The sequence below is a fragment of the Artemia sp. Qi Xiang Cuo genome, chromosome 21 (assembly GCF_049724085.1).
Source record: "Artemia sp. Qi Xiang Cuo chromosome 21, ASM4972408v1, whole genome shotgun sequence".
NCBI classification, from domain to species: domain Eukaryota; kingdom Metazoa; phylum Arthropoda; class Branchiopoda; order Anostraca; family Artemiidae; genus Artemia; species Artemia sp. Qi Xiang Cuo.
In genome coordinates this window covers 36,052,656-36,075,039 of record NC_142814.1, presented here as the reverse complement: position 1 = coordinate 36,075,039, position 22,384 = coordinate 36,052,656, and the positions used below count along the sequence as shown (strand labels likewise).

Genomic DNA, 22,384 nt, shown 5'->3' with positions numbered 1-22,384 from the left:
TCTAAATGACAGATTTATTTAATGACACATAACTTTATTAATACTAGGTAAAATGGCTTTAACAATATTGGTCGGCGACTCATCAATCCCCGGGGAATTTCCATTCTTTAAAAGCTTACCAACCTTAGCAAGCTCTTCCTCTGTTACCGGAGTTAAAAACATAGAATTCTCAGAAGGACTTCCTAGGTACGTAGGATAATTACATTGCCCATGGGACATATAATGTTGGAGCTTATTAGCTATTGACTGCCCGACGAAATGAAAATTTATGTAATTTGCCATTTCTAGTTCCCTTTCAATTGTATTACCATGGGCATCCCGTATTTTTGATGGTGAAGAAGACCTCCGCGATCGATTTAAACATGAGTTGATTAGTTGCCAAGTTTTCTTTGGGGAATTACTTCATTAAAAGAATAGAAATAAAATTTCATTTTAGCATTACGTATTATTTTTGAAAGTAGGTTTTTATAGTTTTTGAAGGTTCTTCTATTTTCTTCACTTGGGAAAGATATTAAAGTTTTATAGAGATTGTTTTTATATTTTATTGACGTCAAAAGGGTTGGCGATATCCATGGTTGGATGGGTTGATTATATTTCTGTTTTCTTTTTTTACTCTTGGGCACGACTCATCAAGTGCAGCATGAAATCCCTCTAAAAAATAATCCGTCACAGAGTTTATTTCATCAGCATCAAATACAGGAGACCAATCAGTTAAATTCAGTTTATCCTTTAAACATACTAGATTTTTTTTATTAATAATCCGGGTTGCTGTTTATGGTGATTTTATTTTATGAATCTGGTATCTCACATCAGAAATAAAAAAAAAAATGATCAGAGAAATCCGTCAGAACAACCTGTGAAGACGTGGCTGGTGTTGCTAAAAATATGTTGTCAATGAGAGTTGCACTAGTCGATGCAATATGCGTTGGAATTGTACACGAAGGAATCAGGGAATTCGATGTCATTAATGTAGTAAATTCTGTTGTATGGGTATTTTTTTAAATTCCAGTAGATTTATATTAAAATCCCCCATAACCACAATATCCTTATTATCCAAAGATGCTAGTAAAGACTCCAGAGATTGCTAAGAAAAATGGTATTGGGGCTGACGGGGGCTTATACACAACACAAACTTGAATTTTTTTAGTCCCAAGCCGACATTCAACAGCCAGTATTTCACACACTTTTTCAACATTATATTTTTCCAGTTCTGGCAGTTGCTCAACTGCGCTCCATCGTTCAAAAATAACCCAAGGCCACCTTTTTCATGGACTAGTCGATTCTTATCAATGAATTTATATCCCGGGATTTTCACATTATAATTTGTCTTATCATTAATAAATGTTTCACAAATCCCCAAAAGGTCAATTTGATTTGCTGGCAATAAATTTGCTAGTTCTTCAATAGAACTCATGAGTCCTTGTACATTCACAAACCCCATTCGCAATGAATTATCTTCAAGTCTGTTTATTTCATCAGGAGAAACATACGATGACGGTTTTATTTTAGAAAAAGTGTTGTTTTCTCTTTGACCGAAAAGTTTCAGAAAGTAAAGATAGGTTAAAGGGTTTCCCCTCCAAAGCCACCAATCTATCGGTCCCCCCCACACCCGCAAACTTCAAAGTCAAATAAATAATATTCGAAAGATCCCACCCCGCGCCAGTAAGCCCGCGTGATAAGGAGCCCGTACCACGGCCGAGTCATGAAAACTAATTATGCTTATCATCCTTCAAGAAGACCTAAGTTGAGAAGGTATAAGTAGAACAGAAATAATTGTGGTGGAAATAATCAAAAGAAACTTGAACCGAGCTAGCCTAAATAACACATAAAATAAAAAATGAAGATTTCTCAATCACAAAAATGAAACAATTATCAATCTAGAGCGGGATTGATCTAATATCTATACACTAGTCCCCTTTAATATCTCTTATGCTTTTGCCCACTGCGACTCAGAATCCGATTTATACTCTAGCCAGAGTTTAGCCCCTTTTTGTTTCACTCGTGTGAGTTGTGCGGATCCATTCTCTCACATATCCTTACCCTTAGACAGTAACTCGTTTCTAACAGAGTTTAATTTGGGCGGCAAGTCCGTGCAAATCCGGACCCCAGTTCCTTTCAGCTGGGATATTGAACTGAAGATTGATAGAATATCTTTTTCTGTCGACACTTTTACGAAAACTAGAGGGGCGATCGGCTTACAGCTAGGCACATTTGACTTCTCAGACACCCGGTTGTACTGTAATATTTGGATATTGTCCGTAATTTTCATTTTTGCTCTCAGTAATGTAGCCACATTCGCGAGAACTGTCTGTTTGTTTTTCTCTTTCGGAAATCCGAAGATGATTAAGTTGAGTTTTTGGTCTTTTACTTCGATTTCCAGCAGTTTTGTTTCGATTGTATCAAACTTTGACTTTTGCTCCTCAAGCTGGCTTTCTAGACTAGCAATCTTCGCATCACGATACTTCGATTCATTTTTCAAAGTCTGAACCTCATCCGAATCGAGGACAGTGTAACAGCAAACTCTTTTTGTTGGTTAATTATGAGATCCAGTTTCTTTCCCAGTGCCTTCATTCCATCATCAAACGTTTTCTGGCTGACTGACGACATATTTCTTTAGCTATAAAATCCGCTCTCAGGTGAGATTTATGTTTTCATTTAGAATTTCATCAAATACAGACTTACTGGCAAGTATCCAAGCAGTATCCAAATGACAGAGACTGGTCTAAGACCGCTATAACTAGTCAATTAAGTTCACTCGTTGAATGATAGATCCCTATGTCTCTAATTAAAAGATTCTGACGTCACAGCTATAACAATTCACTAATACACAGTAGTGGTCAAACTTGTTGGTTACGCAAGCTAAGATGTTGAGATACAGAGTGACATACAGAGTCTTACAAGATTAGCATTAAGAAAAACACATGGAATATAAATTCTCTTAACAATTTTCTTGGTCGTTGTCCCAAAGATGCCAAGAAAAGGCTTACTGTAAAATATGATAATCTGGAATGTGACAAACACTCAACTAAAACATATGACATATTATCTAACTGTAAATTGAAAAAAATAATGTTGTATCCAACACAAAACCCAGATTACCCTTAAATACACTAAACGCGTAAAAATTACATAAATATTAAGTCCAAGCAATTCGCTTTAAGTTGAAAAAGAAATATTAGTTTTTTGAGAATATGTTGATTTTCGAGATTGTTACATTGCATATTTTATTGGTCTCAGATTCAGAGAATTGGAAGAGCTTACTTCCATATTGCCATAAAGTCGACCCAAAACCAAGGGCATAATATATCAATAATCTAATATATTTGTAGTTTTAGAGGGGATGAAAATAGTGCTCTTGAATTTTTTGGAATACCTTTTTTGTTCGAGAATTTATTTGCAAAAAATATACTATATTACAGATTAAACAATGTGGCTTCGCATTGGTATATGCTATGAATTGTTATTTTTTGTAAAAAAACAAAAAAACAAACAAAAAAACAAACAAAAAAAACTGGCCATGGCAACAAACAAAATAATTCCCCTGAAGTCACCCAAGCTAGTAAATAGTGTCATAATATTCACTCTTCCAAGTCATATGTATCAGCCGTTATTCATCATATTTTACGCCCCCTCCCCAGAGATTTTAACTCGAAAAATACTTCGATATTTACAAATGAAATGAAACCCACGCTTAAGTCATGAATAACGACATCTTTTTTTTCTGACATTCCCGGTATATTATCCCAATATGTTTGACAGTCTTTGAACCAAAGGTAGTGAAACCTTTTTTTCCCAAATCATGGCCAACCTCCCATATGTCCTATAAAATAAATACAGCTCTGCAAATCCAACCAGCTGATAAGGATTTCTTAGATGGATCTCCCTAACATTATAGCTTATCTTCAAAGTCCATGGCTTATGCATCTTTAAGATGATAAGTATCTTATAAACTTAGGCTTCATAAAATCTCAATAGTAGATTCTAAGGTCTCTTCTATGAATCACGTGATTTCACTAGGGAAATAGCTGTTCTAAGAAGAATTAGTGACAGTACTAAAAGGATTAAAAAGGCTCCAGGTGCTGATACTGTGGTAAATGAGTTTCTTAAATATGGTGGCTCTGAGGTTAGAAAAAGTTATTGAACATTATAAATATGATTTTTTAAAGAAAGGGAAGTACCTAGCGATTTTTGGAAAACCCCAATTAAAATTCTGCATAAGAAAGATGATAAAGTGAGTGTGGTAATTATAGAGGCATTAGCCTGGTTTCCGCAGGTAGCAAATTACTTAGTAAGATGATACTTTTTAGACATAGAGATGGTTTAGACAAAGTTTTAAGAGGAGAACAGTACGGGTTTAGAAAGGGTAGAGGATGTGTCGACCAAGTTTTCACTCTTAGATATTTAATTGAGAAGTGCCTGAGTTATCAAACACCGTTAGTACTCAGTTTTTTAAACTATGAGCAAGCATTTGATTCATCTGATAGAAGTATGGTATAACAGACAAATACATTAAAGTGATGAGTGTTATGCACGAGGATAACACTGCTCCGCATAAGGTAAGAATTAAGGTTAGTAACTGAATCAGGAGTTAAGCAGGGTTGGGTTCTATCGACGTTTATGCGGATCACTTTGATGAACTCTATCTTAAGGAGCACAGCAAAGGCAATGGCAGAACACGGAATCAAAAGAGAAAGTAAAACTTTCCTGGACTTTGATTATGCTAATTATTTAAACATCCTAGGGGAAGGCTTGAGCAAAATGTATGAACTTTTAGAGGTTTTGCGAGTTCAGGGTGCTAGAATAGGATTGAAAATTAATGTTCAGAAGACTAAGCCGGTAAGCCTAAGAATAAGTGAAGATGAAAAAGTGACGTTGGTTGACGAAAATATCGATCAAGTGGACAGCTTCACCTACTTAGATATTATTATTAGTAAAGACGGTTTGGGCAAAGTTCTGCGATGGAATCTACAGTGATGCAACTGGTCAAGTATGATTCTGAAGCAGGGGCGCTCCGAAGAACGAAGGAAGATTTACTTGATGTTTTCCAAAGAAATTGTCTATGGATTGTTTTTGGTATCCGACTGACTGACCGTATTTCAAACAGTAGGCTGTAAGAAAAGTGTGGTTCAATCCCAATTTCTAGGGCTATAATGAAAGTTTGTGATGACTAGTACACGTTTCTGCGGAGGCAGAATCACAGATTGCTAATGATTGTCCTTTACGACGAACCGTCTACTGCTAAACGAAAAGCAGTTTTTCCTCGATTGAGGTGGGAGGATGTTGCAAGGAAAGATTTAAGTGAAATGGGAACTTCCTTGGAGGGTGTAAAGAGGAAGGCTTTGAATATATTGGAATGGAAGAGGAGCGTGCTTATCTGTGTTGGCCTCAGCCGAGTTGGTGCTGCGGTGACTTGTTGCTAGTAGTAGTAGTAGTAGTAGTAACCAAAGAATAAGGAAATGACAAAAATTGTAGATATATGTCTTGAAATAACAAACTTCAGGTATAGCACCTTCCGTATGACCATATTGAGGTAAAGAACACAGTTAAGAGTAGCATTTTTTCTGGGTCATTGACGCGTTTCAGGCGAACAAAACTGCTTCCCCTTTGCATTTTTTCCTGCTTCCGGCAATCTGTAGTTGAAAGATGAGAAGAAAACAAACCTGATCATCTCTACTTTCCACTGAATCCCATTTTTTGGACAACTTTGCCATTGGTGATTTGTCGGAAGAAAGTTAACCCACTGGGTTAAGATATATTGCAGGGCAGGAGTCAGATAAGAACAAAATATACCCTTACATTCTCCTTACAGTGCTCTTTCCAAGTATAATAATCACTGGCATGATATCAGATGTATCTCTACTTCCTATTCAATCTCATTTTCTTTTTATCGGACAGCTCTACTGCTGACAACTTATCGGTGGTAAAGAACAACCATGACTTTAGTCCCTAGCTAACAAATATACATCATCGTCCTTTCGACATTTGAGCTGTGGCAAGCTGGTTATAACAAATATACACAAGTGTCCAGAGCACCTACCATGTCAAAGCTACCTATGGCAAAGAAATTTTTATTTCAATGGTCTAATTTTCCGGGCTTTGATGTGGTGCATGCCGTTTTTAGGGTCTCCTTATAAAAAGGAAATATAAATAATTGTCAAAACTAACAACCCCTTCATGGAATCTATAGGGGATTAGTTGACAAACCGTATTTAGTGCATGGAATAGAAACGTATATTTTGCGTTAAAACGCATCCGTGTAAGCCGGGGACTTGACGGGTACGACATATCAGTAGTCCATGTAACAAAATATTATGTGTGAACTTTGGTAAGAGGTTGGAAAATACTCATAATGTATATTTTAAACATGTGAAAGATGTTTAAACAAGTTTAAGCATGTACGCCACTGCCCTTCAAGAAATTTACCATGACATCTTGAATATTTACCTGGTATATAAGAAGCTCTTCATATGGATTATTGACAGCAGCTGTCCTGAGAAATATTTGTGATATATCTTTTCTATTTGGTTGTGACGCGTCAGGCTCCAACGGCATTCCTGTAACAAACAATTATGTATGCTTGCTTACCAAAAACATGAACTTACAGGCCTATTGCCAACTATCTTCACTTGCTTCCCTTTTTCCACCCCCTCCTCTTGGCCATCAGCCCCTGTCTTACGGTGTTGTTTTTTTTAGTTAAAATTGTTAAGATTTTTATGAACTATATACAAGTATATACAGTTCCTAAATTAGGAAATTCACGTTTTTGTAATTGTGTTTTTTTTAAATTAAAGGTTAATAAACTAACAAATAAATTGTTTCTTATGAAACATAGCAACAAATAGACGAAAGGCCATTTAAGATGATTCATTAAATTATTTTTAAACTATGAGTGCAATTTTTTTTAATTTTTCTCTTTTGCTTGTTTTTGGGATTAATCAATTTGGCCTGGTAGTTGTTGATTCTTTTTACCTCTTCTTTTTTTTATTTCAATTATGAAAATTTTAGCCCCCCCCCCTCAATTATGCCTTCATGAGAAACTAGCCCGTGGACGTAACTTATTCAGTGTTTTATAGCAATTATTTTCTTATTCTAGGTAATTTCTGTTCAAAAAAATTGTATACACGGCAACAGAGTTTCACAAAAAGGGCAAAAGGGTTAACTCATGGCTCATATGTCATTGTATCCAAAATCATTTACCAGCCAAGACACAGATTCTGATAGAGACGGGTGAAGCAATTTTTAATGCTTAATTGGCATGGGCCTCTGTTCAGTTTGTGAGTCCTCCCCTAGAAGTACTTAATTTACTACTGACTGGATGAACACACTGAGCCCCCCCCCAAAGAAAAACAAGCAGACTATAAAGTGACGACTCTTGCTCGTTTAAAAAACCTCAACTGATGCATACGTTGTATGTACCTTCCAAATTCACGAAGCACGAGTGGAACTGATTCATTAGAATTGATACAATTCTATTTGCAACTTTTTTCTCAGTAAAATTTCCTAAAAGTCTTGAATGAAATTTTACATGTTTAATTCCATTCTTACATTACTATCTCAAGTTCCACAAATTAGGCTCAACACAGTAACTGTGAGCTGTGGGTAGCGTCACAGTTGCTAAAGAACTTTCCTGGCTGACGCTTCCCTTGTGTAAGAATCTTCAGTCAGTCAACTGCGATTTGGCTGCCGCTTGCAGACATGAAAAGACTGTCCTTTCCCGAAAAATCGAAATGCGAGAAAATGCTGCTTTTGCTTCTACTTTTGACGGAGCTAAGTGGAGTGCTAATTCCTTGTGACTTCAGAAGACTCGTCCAAGGCCGAGAGATGGAAGGAGCGTGCATCTGAGGGAGCATTATCTGCTTGCTCGCTATAGAACTTCTGTATTTATTCATTTTCTAGACCACTTCCCATGACTGCTGAAACAACGGTTTAAACTTCAGCAAATTTTTTTGTCACATCTCAGTGACAAAAAATTTTCTTTTGATCCTAAGGCTAGCAAATTGGAATCTTTGCTTGAGTTATACAGTGGTATTCTATCCGAGGCAGAATACTCGTAGCTAGATTTTGTGCTTTGGTGCATCAAATGGGAAATTTTCCGATCGCAGAAAAGCCTTCTTGTACTCTGTTTTCTCATGAATCTGCTTCTTGATCGTTTAGACTTTGGTTTGGAAAAATTTGTACTGAACTTAAAAAAACCTCTTGGTCACTTTACGAATCTATAATATATATTAATACTTTGCTTGTTTATATGGTACTAAAAAAAGCCCTTAAAGATACAGTAGTAGCCTATGCCTAATGGACTCATCCTCGTTCGCAAGGAACGGATTAACCGAGTATCCTCTCGAACTAGGAGCTCTGACTTAACGCAGTCTGAGACCGTTAGACAAAGTCTACGGAGTCATTTGGACAGCACCCCTTACTCCAAAGAAATCCTGGATACAACCCTGAGGTCAGGTATACAGGAAGAGCACTAGGCTGAATCTCCCAAAATATATTGCCATTCTTATGGAATTTTTCTAATTTTCGTAGAATTTTAATACGAAGATTTATCCAATTGCGAAAGTGCCTGGTTTCAATATAATATATAATTTAGTGATTTTTTATTTATTTTAGGATTCGAAAATAAAAAAAACTCAATCGAAGATTTATTCCACATAATACATTCAGTAGTGGAGTAGTTCAGTAGTTCTCTTCCGTATTTTAGTTTTTTTCCAAAAATATATGTAAGAAAATCGTAAGCCAGGACAAGCAATTTTTTCAAAGCCCATTACCAAAAACTTGTCCAGCAGCTTTCAAGCTTAGGCCGTAACCAAAAAGTCAATTAACCTTACAGAAATAGAAAACCCGTATATCACATTAAAAAAGTAATTGTTATAAGACAGATGGTCATAGAAAGTTGGAAGATGAGTCAATCGGTCGAAATAAAAAGCTCAAGTAAATCTTTTTCAAAAATTATAGATGATCCCGTCATTATTATTTTTTTTAATTACCGATTATAAATGAAGCGCAATAAAATCAGCCCCACTATATTTCCCAAGAGCGTCTGTCTACACATATTGAAATATGCCAATTGACGTTTTAACTTACTGATAGCACAATATCAGTAGCGTTAGGCAAAACTCTCAAATGTAATACTTTCTTGTTGAATAATAAAGTTTTTTTTTTGTATAGAAAAAACTGGTAGCCCTAGCGTCCATAAAAAATTTGAAAGTGATTAACGCTAATTTTGATATAAAATAAATGTGGGAAACATACTTGTTTCTATTTTCTTTTAACTGAAACTTTTTAATTTCAAAAAGGACTTTCCCTTTCGAGATTGAAGTTTTAAATTCGAATTCCAACTGCAAAGCTAGAGTAATAAGAAATTCGACTGCAACAACAAATACGCCAATAAACTTTACATAACAATATATCACTGGCGCAGTTTCATTAAAAGTGTGACCGACTATTTCGCATAATTATACTTATAATTATATGTATACTTATAATTATAATTATTATATTTATATAATATAATTATACAATATACTTATAATTATATATAATTATATTATATGTATATGTATAATTATAATTATACAAATGATACATAAAACAATGGCAACTACCTGTCTTGAATCCGCATCAAACAAAAATTATGTAACTACATATTTAATGTTAGTATGCTTTTTCGAATTGTTATTTTTATTGCTATCTACACTTTTCGAAGCTGCACATATACGCTTTTTTTGGCTACATTGCTGAAACAGTATCTCGACTTTTCAGTCTTCCCTTCATTTCTTAAGGATCAAACACCAAAAAGTAAGATTTAAAATTAGTCTTGGGCCGTGGGGGAGGGATTTTCAGTGTTTGGGCTATACATCAGTTATTTTCTTTAACCAACTGTGATCCTGGTTGGATGTTGACAAATAAATATGTTTATTTCTTTGACGTGCCGCATTGGTCAAAACGTGCTTTGCAACTAAAAACCAGGTCGATCACATTGGAATTGAATTAGAAAATTGTTAAGTGGAGAACATCTACCAAATTTTATCATTTTTATCAAGATTTGCAACAGGTAACAGGACATAAATATTTGCAGCAGGTAATGTAGTGAAAGTTATAACTTTCTGGATTTATGAATTGCACTTATTATCATAGCAAAGTTTTAGTGTAATTACGGGCTTTTGTGATTTTTTGAAAAAAAAACATTTTTGTGATGTCAGTTTTACAATAATATTAATATGTAGTACACTAATTTTGGGAAAGTTTATTTAAATTTGTACTATTTACAAAATGACTTGTTATGTATACTATTTTTTTAAGGACCGGAGAAAAATATTCGTGCTCTTTTATCCAAGAAAAATTCAAAGCCCATATACCCCCCCCCCCCGAAAAAAAAATTGCAAAAAAACAAAACAAAAAGAATTTCTTCTAGCTCTGTGAATTAGCATTGTAGAATTACCGAAATAGTGAAATATTTAGCGAAACCTACTGACCACGTAATGAAAAATGTTCGCTTGGACTCAAGCACCCGCTATACGGCGTCCCGAAGCTGTTTTCGGGGTCAATATTTGCGGATGCTACCCAATTAGATAAGTAGATAATCTCTGCCTCTTTGTGGATGGTACCTAAGTTAAGAACGACTTAATTTAACAAAGCAAAATCAGCAACATACCTTGAATGAACTGCATAAGTAAGGACAGGACACTGATTAGGTAGTAGAATTTGACGTTCACCTGAAAAAAAATATATAATTATTAAGCTATAGCAACTATGAAACAACCACATATTCTCTGGACAAAGAAAGCTCAATGATTTCTGTCGATACAAGAAATTTTTCCATTTGGTTTTATTTTTTGTCGACATGGTGGGTGTTGGATTTGAGCAACATATACATCATATTGGTATTTTGTCGTCTTTTCACAACCGCAAATAAAGTCCATTATTTTCCTTGTCAAAACAGAAATTATAAATTCAAGCAGCAAATCCAAATTGAAGGTAAATTGACTACATTGGTTTTAAATAGGCGCTGGTTTGTTTGTGTTCAAGAATGGCAGTTAGCAGTTCACGCACGAAGATCAAATTAGGAGATAAAGCCATCGAACAAGTGACAGACTTCAAGTGTTTAGGCAGGAAAATAACTTCTAGTGGCCACTGAAAAGAATTACTCCTTAGAATACCCCTAGTCAACAAAGCATTTCAGAGGCTTCTATCAGTTTGGAAATCCATGGTATACTCACAGAAGCTGAAACTCAGACTGTTCCAGAGCAATGATTTGCCTGTTCTCAGTTCATCCATAAAATGCCTAAAGCTAACCACGGGACAGGAAAAACATCTTACCGTCTTTGAAATTAGGTGTCTTCGTCGGATCTTAAGGATCAGCTGGAGAGACAATGTCTGCAACGACGAGATCCGGACTCATACGCTCGCTCGTGAGGAAGTCTACGCAGTGGCCCACTTGAGGGAAGATTGAAGGCTACTCACTGACGCCCTGTGCGCCTCTGGAGGGACTAGAGGAACTAAGGTCTAATGTAAGGTGTTGCTTATCCTCATTTCATATCATCTAAACATTTGCATGATAATTCTTTCGTTTTTTTCTTGGACGATTGACTTCCACAATATGAGGAAGCTGTTTCATATATTTGTATCTAAACCACTGGCATTTCGTTGTTTTCAATTGCTGAAAGGTTGTTTTCAGTTAAAAAAGCTAATCAATCAAGCAAGTTTCTGTACCGTTGAATTTTTAAAGCAAAGTCTTCAACCAGAATCACGCAATAAATTTAGTGTTTATGCTCTCAGCGTCCTAAGTGTGAGAGGCCTTAGGTTCGAGTCCCTTTCTCCCCACTTTCCATATGAGATCTCTATCAACTCCTAATCATCCAATGATTATTTCGAGACAGGTCCAAAATATTTAAACTTAACTATCAATAGATCATTGCATGAAGTTAGAGTTTTCATTTTTGAAAATTTAACTTCGTAGAAAGTGTCCCACCTACGAATTTAATATTAAGATTTACAGCATGCGTTAAGCTTTATTACTACTGCTACTACTTGGGACTGACTGCTCTTGCCATGATTACTGCCACTACGACTACTCTTATCATACCAAACTTCAATGTAAATTCTTACCGCGGCTAATCAAACCCGACAGCCCCTGTTCTAACTGCTATTACAATTGCTAATCTGACAAGAACCACCCCTGACACGAATTCTCGTTTGACGTCTAGTCCTACCAGACTAGTCCTGACACCCTTACTGGATGCAAGCAAGACTGCATGTGCCGTGACTTCTTCTGCCGCCATTATACCAGCCCTGAACACTCTTTTTTATATCTTTTCAGAAATGGCTTCCACGATGGCTACTCCTACGATCTCTTCTCCTGCCGCAAGTATTCCTTTTGCAACTAAACTTGCCTTGACTAATCCCACCATGACTACTACTGCCACATTTCTATTATTAATTAGTGTCAACTAATTCTGCATTACATTTTTAGTAAAAGCGGGAAAAAGGGCTGTTGTAAAAGCGGGAAAAAGGCCGTAAAAGCGGGAAAAAGCGGGAAAAAATATTATATAGAATTACTATGTTAATTACTTCAAAAAATAAACAGCAAACTTGAAAACGGGCGCAAATTTGCCTTACAAACAAATAAGATATCAAACTTGAAACGAAATGAAATCATAACGAATAATTGAGACAAATATAGAATTAACAAATTCTACCGCAGATAATTTCTATTTTGCTACCCCATAAGAGGCTGGAGTGTAATTTGCACTTGAACCGAATTGAATATATTTCAAACAGTTGTCCATTTTTAGAAAGAAAATAAAATTATTGAAATGCTGTTTAAACTTAAAAGAAACAAAAACGATAATGATTGTTGCCTTATGGGAATTAATTTACTTTAAGTCTTCAATTTTGGTACTAATAGTCATCAAATTTATCTTCTTTTTTTTTAGTTTTAATATTTTAGAAAGACACTTTTTTTTGCTCGGAAAATTATTTCTTAAAAAACAAAACACGCGGAAAAAAGCCCCTGGATAATTCCCCTGGGAACATCTCCACATGAAACATTTGGCAAAGAGAATGTAAGGAAATTAAAAAGAATTTCGCATAATAATTCTGTCAAATCCCCCAGTGTAACATATCCCCTGGAATATTCAACCCCCGGAAATTTCCCTCCCTAAGGAAGATTTTCCCCACAGAAATCCACCCGAAGCATAACCCCCCCCCCGACAAAAATGTCTTTATACTTCTCAATAGCAAATACTATCCGTAAACAATGGCAAATTTCATACTTTACAAGCTTATCCCCATGGACAGTGGGGGGGGGGGTCATTTTACACCTAAAGACACAATTATTTGATCTTTCACTATACTGAACAAATGGCTATCTCAAAATTTTGAGTAGATAATTTTGAAGAAAAATAGGCATGGGAGAGGGCCAAGTTACCCTCCAATCTTTTTGGTCACTTAAAAGGAGCACTAGAACTTTTTATTACCGTTCGAATGAGCCCTCTCCCTATATTTTAAGACCACTGGTTTGATACAATCACCCCTGGAAAAAAAAACCCAATTAAACACGCATCCTTGATTTTGCTTCTGGCAAAACAAAATCCACATTTTTGTAGATACGAGCACGGAGCCTTTATAGTAGGGTTCTCCAATGCGCTGAATCTGATGGTGTGATTTTAGAATCATTAAGATTCTATGACTTTTAATGGGTGTTACCCCTTTCTTCAAAAAAGGGCAAATTTTCTCAGGGTCGTAACCTTTGATGGATAAGATTTGATATATCTATTAGTATCAATATTCCGTTTTTTAGAGTTTCGATTACTATTGAGCTGGGTCGTTCCTAACATACAGTTCGTTACCACGAGCTGTTTTATGCTTCGCACTAAGACGCATAACAATAAACGGGGCTTTTGAGTAATCAGCGTTTTGATGAAAACCATATAAAGTGAACATGGGTTCTACAAATTGTGGCGAAAGTATGCAATAGAACAATTAATATTCGTAGGTAATTAAAAGCCGAATAAACACAACCAAATTTTCATAAAGTTAGATAAAGTTGATCAGCGGTGGATACTATGTAGCTGAAATCTTTAAATGCAGTTTAGGCGACAGAATTTGGAGAAAAACCAATTGCAATTTGAAATTCATTTGCACCCGCGTGACTCTAGACCGTATTTTATCGTACCTTCAAGAAAACTATTTAGGCAGAACAGATTTGAAGTTCCAACCCAATTTATGCAAATAACCGACTTGGAAACAGAAGAATCATAGATGTATTACAGGAGAAAAGCAGACAGGTGACAATTTGTTGAAATAAGAATGCTGCAATGGCTTTTGGGCGTTATGATTGGAGGGAAAGAACAAACTTATTGGTGTATTTTTTTTTTAGATCCGGTCTAAGCCCAGGAGCAGATGCGTAATTTCGCTAAAATCTTTGGGGTTGGAGGGGGCAAGTTTGGAGCCAATTTCCTCAAGTCAAGTGAAAATGACCTAGTGAAAAATGAAAAATGAGCCATGCAATACCATAAAGCCAAAGGTATACTAAAGAAAATTGATCTGTTTCTGTGGATGCTTGCATTATAGAGGCACATCTTAGTTTGGGCAAGATTTTTGAAGACGCAAAATTTAAGCTGGGGGACAAACTAAGGTTTGGAGGGGGAAGTCCCCCCTGGTCCATACCAAACTGTGCCCTTGCCTAGGAGGGTGCTTAGTTGAGGGTGGTTGCAGTAAATTGTATTTTTTGTTAGCTACTGTTCGTTTCAAGTTTAACTTTGTAATGTATTTTGATGTTTTCTTTCTTGTAAATCTATTTCTGTCAAACGTATAGAAAACCAATAAAAGATACATTTTAATTAAATTTATTTTCCAGAAGATTCAAGTAACACCCCGTCTTCTTGGACTGTCTGAAGGGTGTTACAACATCACATAAATTTGTGGTAATTTCTACTCACTTTCAGTTAGGTATCTCGCATGATTTAATTTACGTTTCAGACTTTAAAATTGCTTAGTACTTTTCCTATTCTTAATATTTAATTTCTACATATTATATTTCAAGAAGAAGTGAATAATCCAGGTGAATCTGGAGCAAAATCTTGGGGGGGGACGTGACAAGGGCACTAATAATTGAATAAATTGACAAATGTATTTTAAAAAACAGTGAAAAACAGAAAAAACATAGAATGAGGGCGTCAGAAAAAATCTTGAGGGTCCCAAACCCCTGAATCCGCCAGTGGAGTGACCACAACAGGTGCGTACTCATATTTTCTTATGGGCTTGGGGTAGGGAAATAAAAGAAAATGCATTTGAAATGAATGAAAAGTGTGCAAAAAATTCCAGAAAATTAGGATCTGCACGTCCCTGAACCAGAATCGTATAAATTTCCTTGTACCTTGCAGTACCTTCAAAAATGTACTAACAAAAGGGCCCACTTAAAAAATACAATTGAACCATAGAAAAACACGGAAGAACACAAAGAAACAGAAAAAAACAAAGCGAAAAACACAGAGAAACAGTAAAACTGGAGATGGAAATGGAGGAAATGCGCATCCCGTTTCAAAATACTGACTTGCCTGTCAAGCCCAAATGTCACCAAAAGTGAAATGTTCCGTTTGTATGTCATAAACATATCTAAAGATTTTTTCTTTGATCCCCGAGAGCTTTTATTTCTTATTAATTACCTTCTTTGATTTCCTAAATGGATAAAATAATTTACTTCTGTCATTTCAGAACAGAAATGAATAAGGAATAGGAAAATAATTAAACGATAGAATTGTACTTCAATAACGCCATTCTAAGAGAAAAAACACAAGAAAAGAGCGAGATCAGAGTAAATGGATGGTCAGATATCAAAATGGGTAAATTCTAGAAAAGTAACTTTTAACTTTGATTCTAACTGCGAAAGACCAGGAAAGAAAAGTTAGATTTTCGTGTAATTGATTAAAAAAAAAACTATTTCCACAAAATAGACTTTTAAAAGAAAAGTAAAGAGCTCCATTAAACCAAACATGAGCAGAAACAAAGTCAAATAATGTTCCAATCGCAAAACTATCACAAATCAACGTCAATAGATATATGAAACCTAAAATGAACAGAAATTACAATAAATAATCGAGTCAAACTCAAAACAAGTAGAAACTAACATGAAAAGGGCTAAAACCCTCCATGCCTTCTGAAGACCAGAACAAAATTTACACTTTACTGAAAACAAAATATATTTTGTATGTTTTCTGTTTTTACTTTAATAAACCAAAAATTATTAAGACTTGAAGGAATAAATATGAATAAGCGTATATTAAACTGCCAATCCACATTCATTTTTTTCAGCAAAGGGCAAATTATGTTCTAGTCTTCAGAAGGCATCATGGGTGTCAGCCCTACTCATGTTAATTTCTGCTCAATTTGAGTTTGACTCGCATGATTATTATAATTTCTGTTCGGTTTCGGTTTTCTCTGAAAAACTTATTTTGCGGAAAAAGTTTTTTAACGAAACTTCTGTTCGTTATTTATTGATATTGTATTTTTCATGGAGTCTTTTTGAGTCTTTCTCAAATATTTTCATTCTTTTCTATAGTTTGGCTTGTTATTTATATCTTGGAGAAAATATTTCAACAATTTTTAGCAACATAAATAATTTTGAAAACCTGGACAAACAACATTGTTTAATTTAGTTCTAATTTAATTTAGGCAAATTGCATAACTGTGGGGTGTTGCCATGCCAAATATCCCTAGAGACATAGTTACTGGATTGTTCAACTATGCTGAACAAAATGGATTTCTCAAAATTTTGATCGGATGTGTTTGGAAAATAAATGGCCTTGGGAGGAGGAATACTTACTCTTTAATCGTTTTTGACTCTTAAAAAGGGTCCAAAAGCTTTTGATTTCCAATCAAAATAGCTGCTTTAATTGTTTCTATGATATTACTATCTATGATAGGCGCCGCGCTGCCTATGGTATAGCTTATATGCCCTTTTGAAAACCTGCATGCGTATTGTTTTTTCGTTTAATTGAAACTCCCCTAAAAGTTCCCTAAAAGTTTCACCTTAATATCCTAAGCATCATTAGTAACATCAATTGTAGTAGTAGTTTAAATAGTACACACATAGTGTCTTCTGGCTACACAACTTACTCTTAAAGGTCCAACTTAATAATGTATGCCGTTCTTGAGATATTGGAGTGTCACCCTTTTGACGATCTACATGCTCGTAGTTCGTTTTGATTTAATTCAACATCCACCTAAATATTCCTTGAAACCTTCACCTTAATACCCTTAGCTCGCGTAGTAGCAATGATTGTAGTGGCCTTAGTAGCAGCATGTCCATAGAACCTCTGGTTTTCTTGAACATCTCCCTCAACACACGCTGAAAGTTTCAATTTAATACCATAAACCATTCCTTAAGCATTGCCGATGCGTCCTCTTGGCAACGTGTGTGCGCATAGTCTTTTTTTATTTAGTTCAATACTGTGTCAATATATACCCAGATTTTTTGCCCTAATACCCTTAGCTTTAGTAGTAGTAGTACCAGTAGCAATAGTAGTGCAATAGCAACAGTAGCAACAGTAGTATTATTCTCATTCATAGCACTAATCACTTTAATGTATTTGTCTGGTATACCGTACAAGGATAAGAACTTTGCTAAAGCTCTTCTATAAACAGAATCGAACGCTTTCTCATAATCTATAAAACTGAGGATCAAAGGTGTTTGACAACTCAGGCACTTCTCAATTATTAACCTAAGAGTGAAAATTTGGTTGGCACACTCTCTACCTTTTCTAAAACACCCCTTTTTAGTTCAACTTTCCCTCAACATTTCCTTAGATGTTCATTTCAATATCATCAGCCTTGGTAATACTCTCTACAGAAGCAGTAGTTTTAGTGGTAGTTTTAGTAGTAGTAGTAACGTGCAAATATTGCCTTTTAAGTCAATTGATCATCTCCCTTATTATATCCAAAGAGTTCCAAATTAACATACTTAGTTATTCCTGAGTTATGCCCTTGCGACAACCCGTATGGTCCTAACGTGTTTTGATTTAGTTCAACACTCCCCTCAACATTCTTCGACAGGCTGACCTGAATGCCCTTCATCTTTTTGGAAAGTAAAGGTCAAACATTCCCACCTTTCTCAATAACTAATGCTAAATCTAAACAGGGGCGCATTGCCATACTTAGAGCCCTTGCCCTGAGGGTTGTTGGGGTTAAAATCCTTAAAGACATAATTACTGGACCTTTCAACAATGCTGAATAGAATAGCTATCTCAAAATTTCGATAGGCTGTATTTTGGGCAATGATGGGTGTGGCTGGTTGCCATCCAATCACTTTTGACTCTTAAAAAAGGCACTAGAACTTTATTTTCAGTAAAAACCTTATATGCCCCCGGGGCATAACCTACAGCCCTCGTTCTCAGGCTCTGGGGGGTTATGTTAACCCTGAAGGCATTGTTATATGCTCTTTGGACCATTTTGAAAAAAACTTTAAATTTCCAATCAAATGAACCACATCCCAAATTTTATACAACCACCCTTCCTTAAAAACCTTATATGTTAACAATGGGCAACCACCATAACTTACAGCTGTTTTACTGGACCTTTCAACTATTCTGAACAAAATTTGAATTGGGTGTGTTTGGGTAAATGATGAGTGTGGGGGAATTGGTTACCCTACAGTCACTTTTAAGTCTTAAAAACAACACTAGAACTTTTAATTTCCAATTTAATGAGCTCCTTTCGAAGTTTCTACGACAACTCTTTCTATTCGAAATGCCTTGGTCAAAGAAAAAAGAAATACAGTTGCCCACTTCGTTCTTTACTTAGGCAGTTCTATTGTGCTGCGTATGATAAGGTTAAGTCTGAGGGCAATGAACAGAAGTAGGGTTTTCACCGGACAGGGACAATGCAAGTCCCCCCCCCCACCATCACTACCACAATGTAAATAGATCATTGTATTGGCAAATAAACTTCAGTTTGGTGCACCCCCCCCCATAGGCTGCGCCCAGGGACATCGTCCCCATTACCACTTACCTAATCCGCTGGCAATGAAATAAGAAAATAAGGTGGATCCGGATCACATTTTCTTTTATAGGGATGCCAATTGGGAAACCGAAGTTTGTGCTAAAAGGCATAGTTATTTGACCCGTAGACAATTGCATTTTCTTGTAAATCTAGATTTACTACCTGATTCAAAAAATGTGGGTCTATTTCTCTCCAGAAACTAGTAATAATTATTAGCCAATAACGTTTTAATGTGATTGGCTTGCAAACTAATGCCATAAACATAAGCAAATGAAATTGACACACATCCTTTAAAACAGACAGCAATATATCTTTTTCTCCTTGTTCGGCCGTGCAACACTTAACCATGCTAGTTTTGCCATGTGTTTGACCATCATTCTGGTCTTTATAATACACACATTTTGTTTTATAACATCTGTAGCTCAAGCATTGGTTTTTACGGACAAAATTGAATTTTTATCATAATCCCCTTGGAGACTGGAGACAGGCCGTTTTGGTGACCCTTGATGCAATACGATCCTAATATTTTTAATAGAGCCTGAAACCCTTCACATGAGGTCTAGTCTCATTAGCTTCACTATTGGAACAGGGGGGTATTCGCTTTCTGTTCGAACACTCACTAATTTTGCATCCCTAACAACAAGTTAAGAGAACGGAATGCCCCGGTTTATTAAACGAATTTTATCCAAAAGCAATTTTTATTAATTTCCTCCTAAAACTTCTCCCTGCTATGGACCGTCTAACGTTTTTCTACTTGGTAGTCACTACCATGACAACTGTTAACTGCCGACTGGGAAGTAACGAAATTCACTTAACCAACATAGAGCGTTTCTACGTAGCTGTTTCTCTATACAATTATTGGTCGATAGGCTGTAGCAAAATGATGTAAAGTTAAGCTTGTTAAGTTGCCAACGTTTGTTAATCCATGCTTTAAAAGTCTGCCCCCCTTTTTGGTCAGCTATAACAATGAATAATATTTTTTTTCGTAATTTGAAAATCTTTACGAATGATCAGCAGTGCAAATTATTCTCTGCAGAAATGAGTTGGATGCCTTAGAACAGCAGGAACATATATATTTTGTTTGAAACTTTTCTCCAAGAAAGAAACGGTTCAAATGAATCTGAAAAGTGAGCTTGGCTTCCGCAGACACAAAAAACTGGCAAGCAGCAACATTTTCTTAATCCAAGTGATAATCGTTCTTAATAGCTTAGGCGACCATTTTACACTATTTAAACATATCTACCTTTGACCTAAAGTCAATTGACCTTATTCTAAAGGACATAGCTACTTTATGGCTTGTCTCACTTTCTCAAAAATCTTACTTTATGGCATCACGCAAAGGAATTACCATTAGGAATATGAAAGCATCAAAAACAACAAACAAATAAAACGGAGATTGTTCAAAAAGAATTTATTCCTATCAAATTTATTTCCCAAATTTTGCAAAATAAATAGCCTACCCACCAATTTAAAAGTTAGTTTTGAATTTTCATAAAATTGCAAAAACTGAAATTCAAAATAAAAATTTTCCACACTTGTAGAAAATGTAGCTTTTCTTCTTAAACAAGGTGACACATTTCCATTTTGCTTAGGGTGACAACATTTTTAATTTGTTAAACAAGAAAGAAGAAACTTTTTGGGCTGGACTTGAAAAGTATCAAGGCCAGAAAGTCTACTGTTGATTAGGAAAGCATTTCGGCAACTTATGGTTCTTTGTATTTTCCTTTCCATATGGACGAAAAACCTCACGATTTACCCCCTCGCCTGAAGTTCCAATTTTCTTTACGAGAAACTTTGAGCGAGAAACTGGCAAGCAGCAATACTTTCCTGATTCAAGCAATGATCGTTCTTAATAGCTTAGGCGACTATTTTACACCTTTTAAATTTAAACTTATCTACCTTTGACCTAAAGTCAATTGACCTTATTCTAAATGACAAAGCTGCTTTTTGGCTTGACTCGCTTTCTCAAAAATCTTGCTTTATGGCTTCACGCAAAGGAATTACCATAAGGAATATGAAAGCATCAAAAACAATACACAAGCAAAACAAAGATTGTCCAGAAAAAAATTATTCCTATCAAATTTATTGCCCAAATTTCACAAAATAAATACCTACTAATTTAAATTTCAGTTTTGAATTTTCATCAAATTGCAAAAGTTGAAATTCAAAATAAATATTTTTTACACTTGTAAAAAATGTTGCTTTTCTTCTTAAACAAGGCGAAACATTTCCATTTTGCTTAGAGCAACAACATTTTTATTTTGTTAAACATGAAAGAAGAAAATTTTTCGACTGTACTTAAAAACATCAAGACCAGATAGCCTACTGTTGATATGGGAACACATAAAATGTTTTGTTCTTGGTTCTTTGTATCTTACTTTGCGCGTGGGCTACAAACTTCACGATTTACCCCCTCGCATGAAGTTCCAATTTCCTTTAAACCCTTCCGTACGACGTTTACCCGTCCCATTCGGAGACTGCTTGCTTTTTGTTTGGTATCAGGTTGATGGCCAAAAAGCAGAATCTTCAGCACTCTGTCATCCTTCATGCCCAAAATGATTGACATAGGGTCAGTCAAACGGGTACCTACGACTAGACCCCAGCGCTGCACCGATAAGGGAAGACCGGCGGTGGCGCACCGGTGGCGCGCCGCCGATGATTTTTTCGCACCACCACCGGAGAGATGTAGGCGGCGTGCCGCCAGCACGATCAATGTTGACCGCGAACATTAATGTTTTCAATAGTCTTTCTCAAATCCTATCTTGAATTTACAAAAGATTCGGGCCTATTCATGAGTTAAAAACTTCGCAAGTCGCTGGCTGGACGATGGTCTTCTTCGTCATTCATCAAGAGAAGTAGAAATCTCGTAGAAACGAAATGGCTGTGGCGTTTCAGAATTCTTGCATAATAGTTGACTCAAATAATAGATTCGCCGTGGCATTCAATAAGATCCAAGGAATCTAACCAAACGGGAGTACACAGAAATCTGATCGGAATTTTATGCTGATTTCAAATGTATAAATTTCATCAAGTTTAGTATTACCCATCAAAAGTTACGAGCCTGAGAATTTTGGCTTATTTTCGAAAAAGGGGGGAAACATCCCCTAAAGTCATAGAATCTCAATGAAAATCACACCATCAGATTCAGCGTATCCGATAACTCTATTGTAGAGATTTAAAGCTCCTATACACAAAAATGTGGAATTTTGTATTATTTCTTCTGCCAGAAGAAAGATCACGGATGCGTTTTTATTTGTTTGTTTTTCTTCCCAGGGGTGATCCTATCGATCCAGTGGTCTAAAGTATCGCGAGAGGGTTCATTCAAACGAAAATCAAAAGTTATAGTTCCCTTTTTAAGCGACCAAAAAAATTGAAGGGCAACTAG

The 22,384-nt window shown here is 35.8% G+C and overlaps 1 protein-coding gene across 1 annotated transcript in view; it reads right to left on the bottom strand.

Annotated features, from left to right (window-relative positions):
- LOC148939495 (uncharacterized) overlaps positions 1 to 22,384 on the bottom strand; it is a 34,456-nt gene that overhangs the window by 2,354 nt on the left and 9,718 nt on the right. The window contains exons 2-3 of the mRNA XM_089106996.1: positions 10,655 to 10,715; positions 6,445 to 6,554 (exon numbers count right to left, since the gene is read on the bottom strand). Coding sequence (XP_088963122.1) covers positions 6,445 to 6,554; positions 10,655 to 10,715 — 171 coding nt within the window. The remainder of the gene's footprint in view (positions 1 to 6,444; positions 6,555 to 10,654; positions 10,716 to 22,384) is intronic.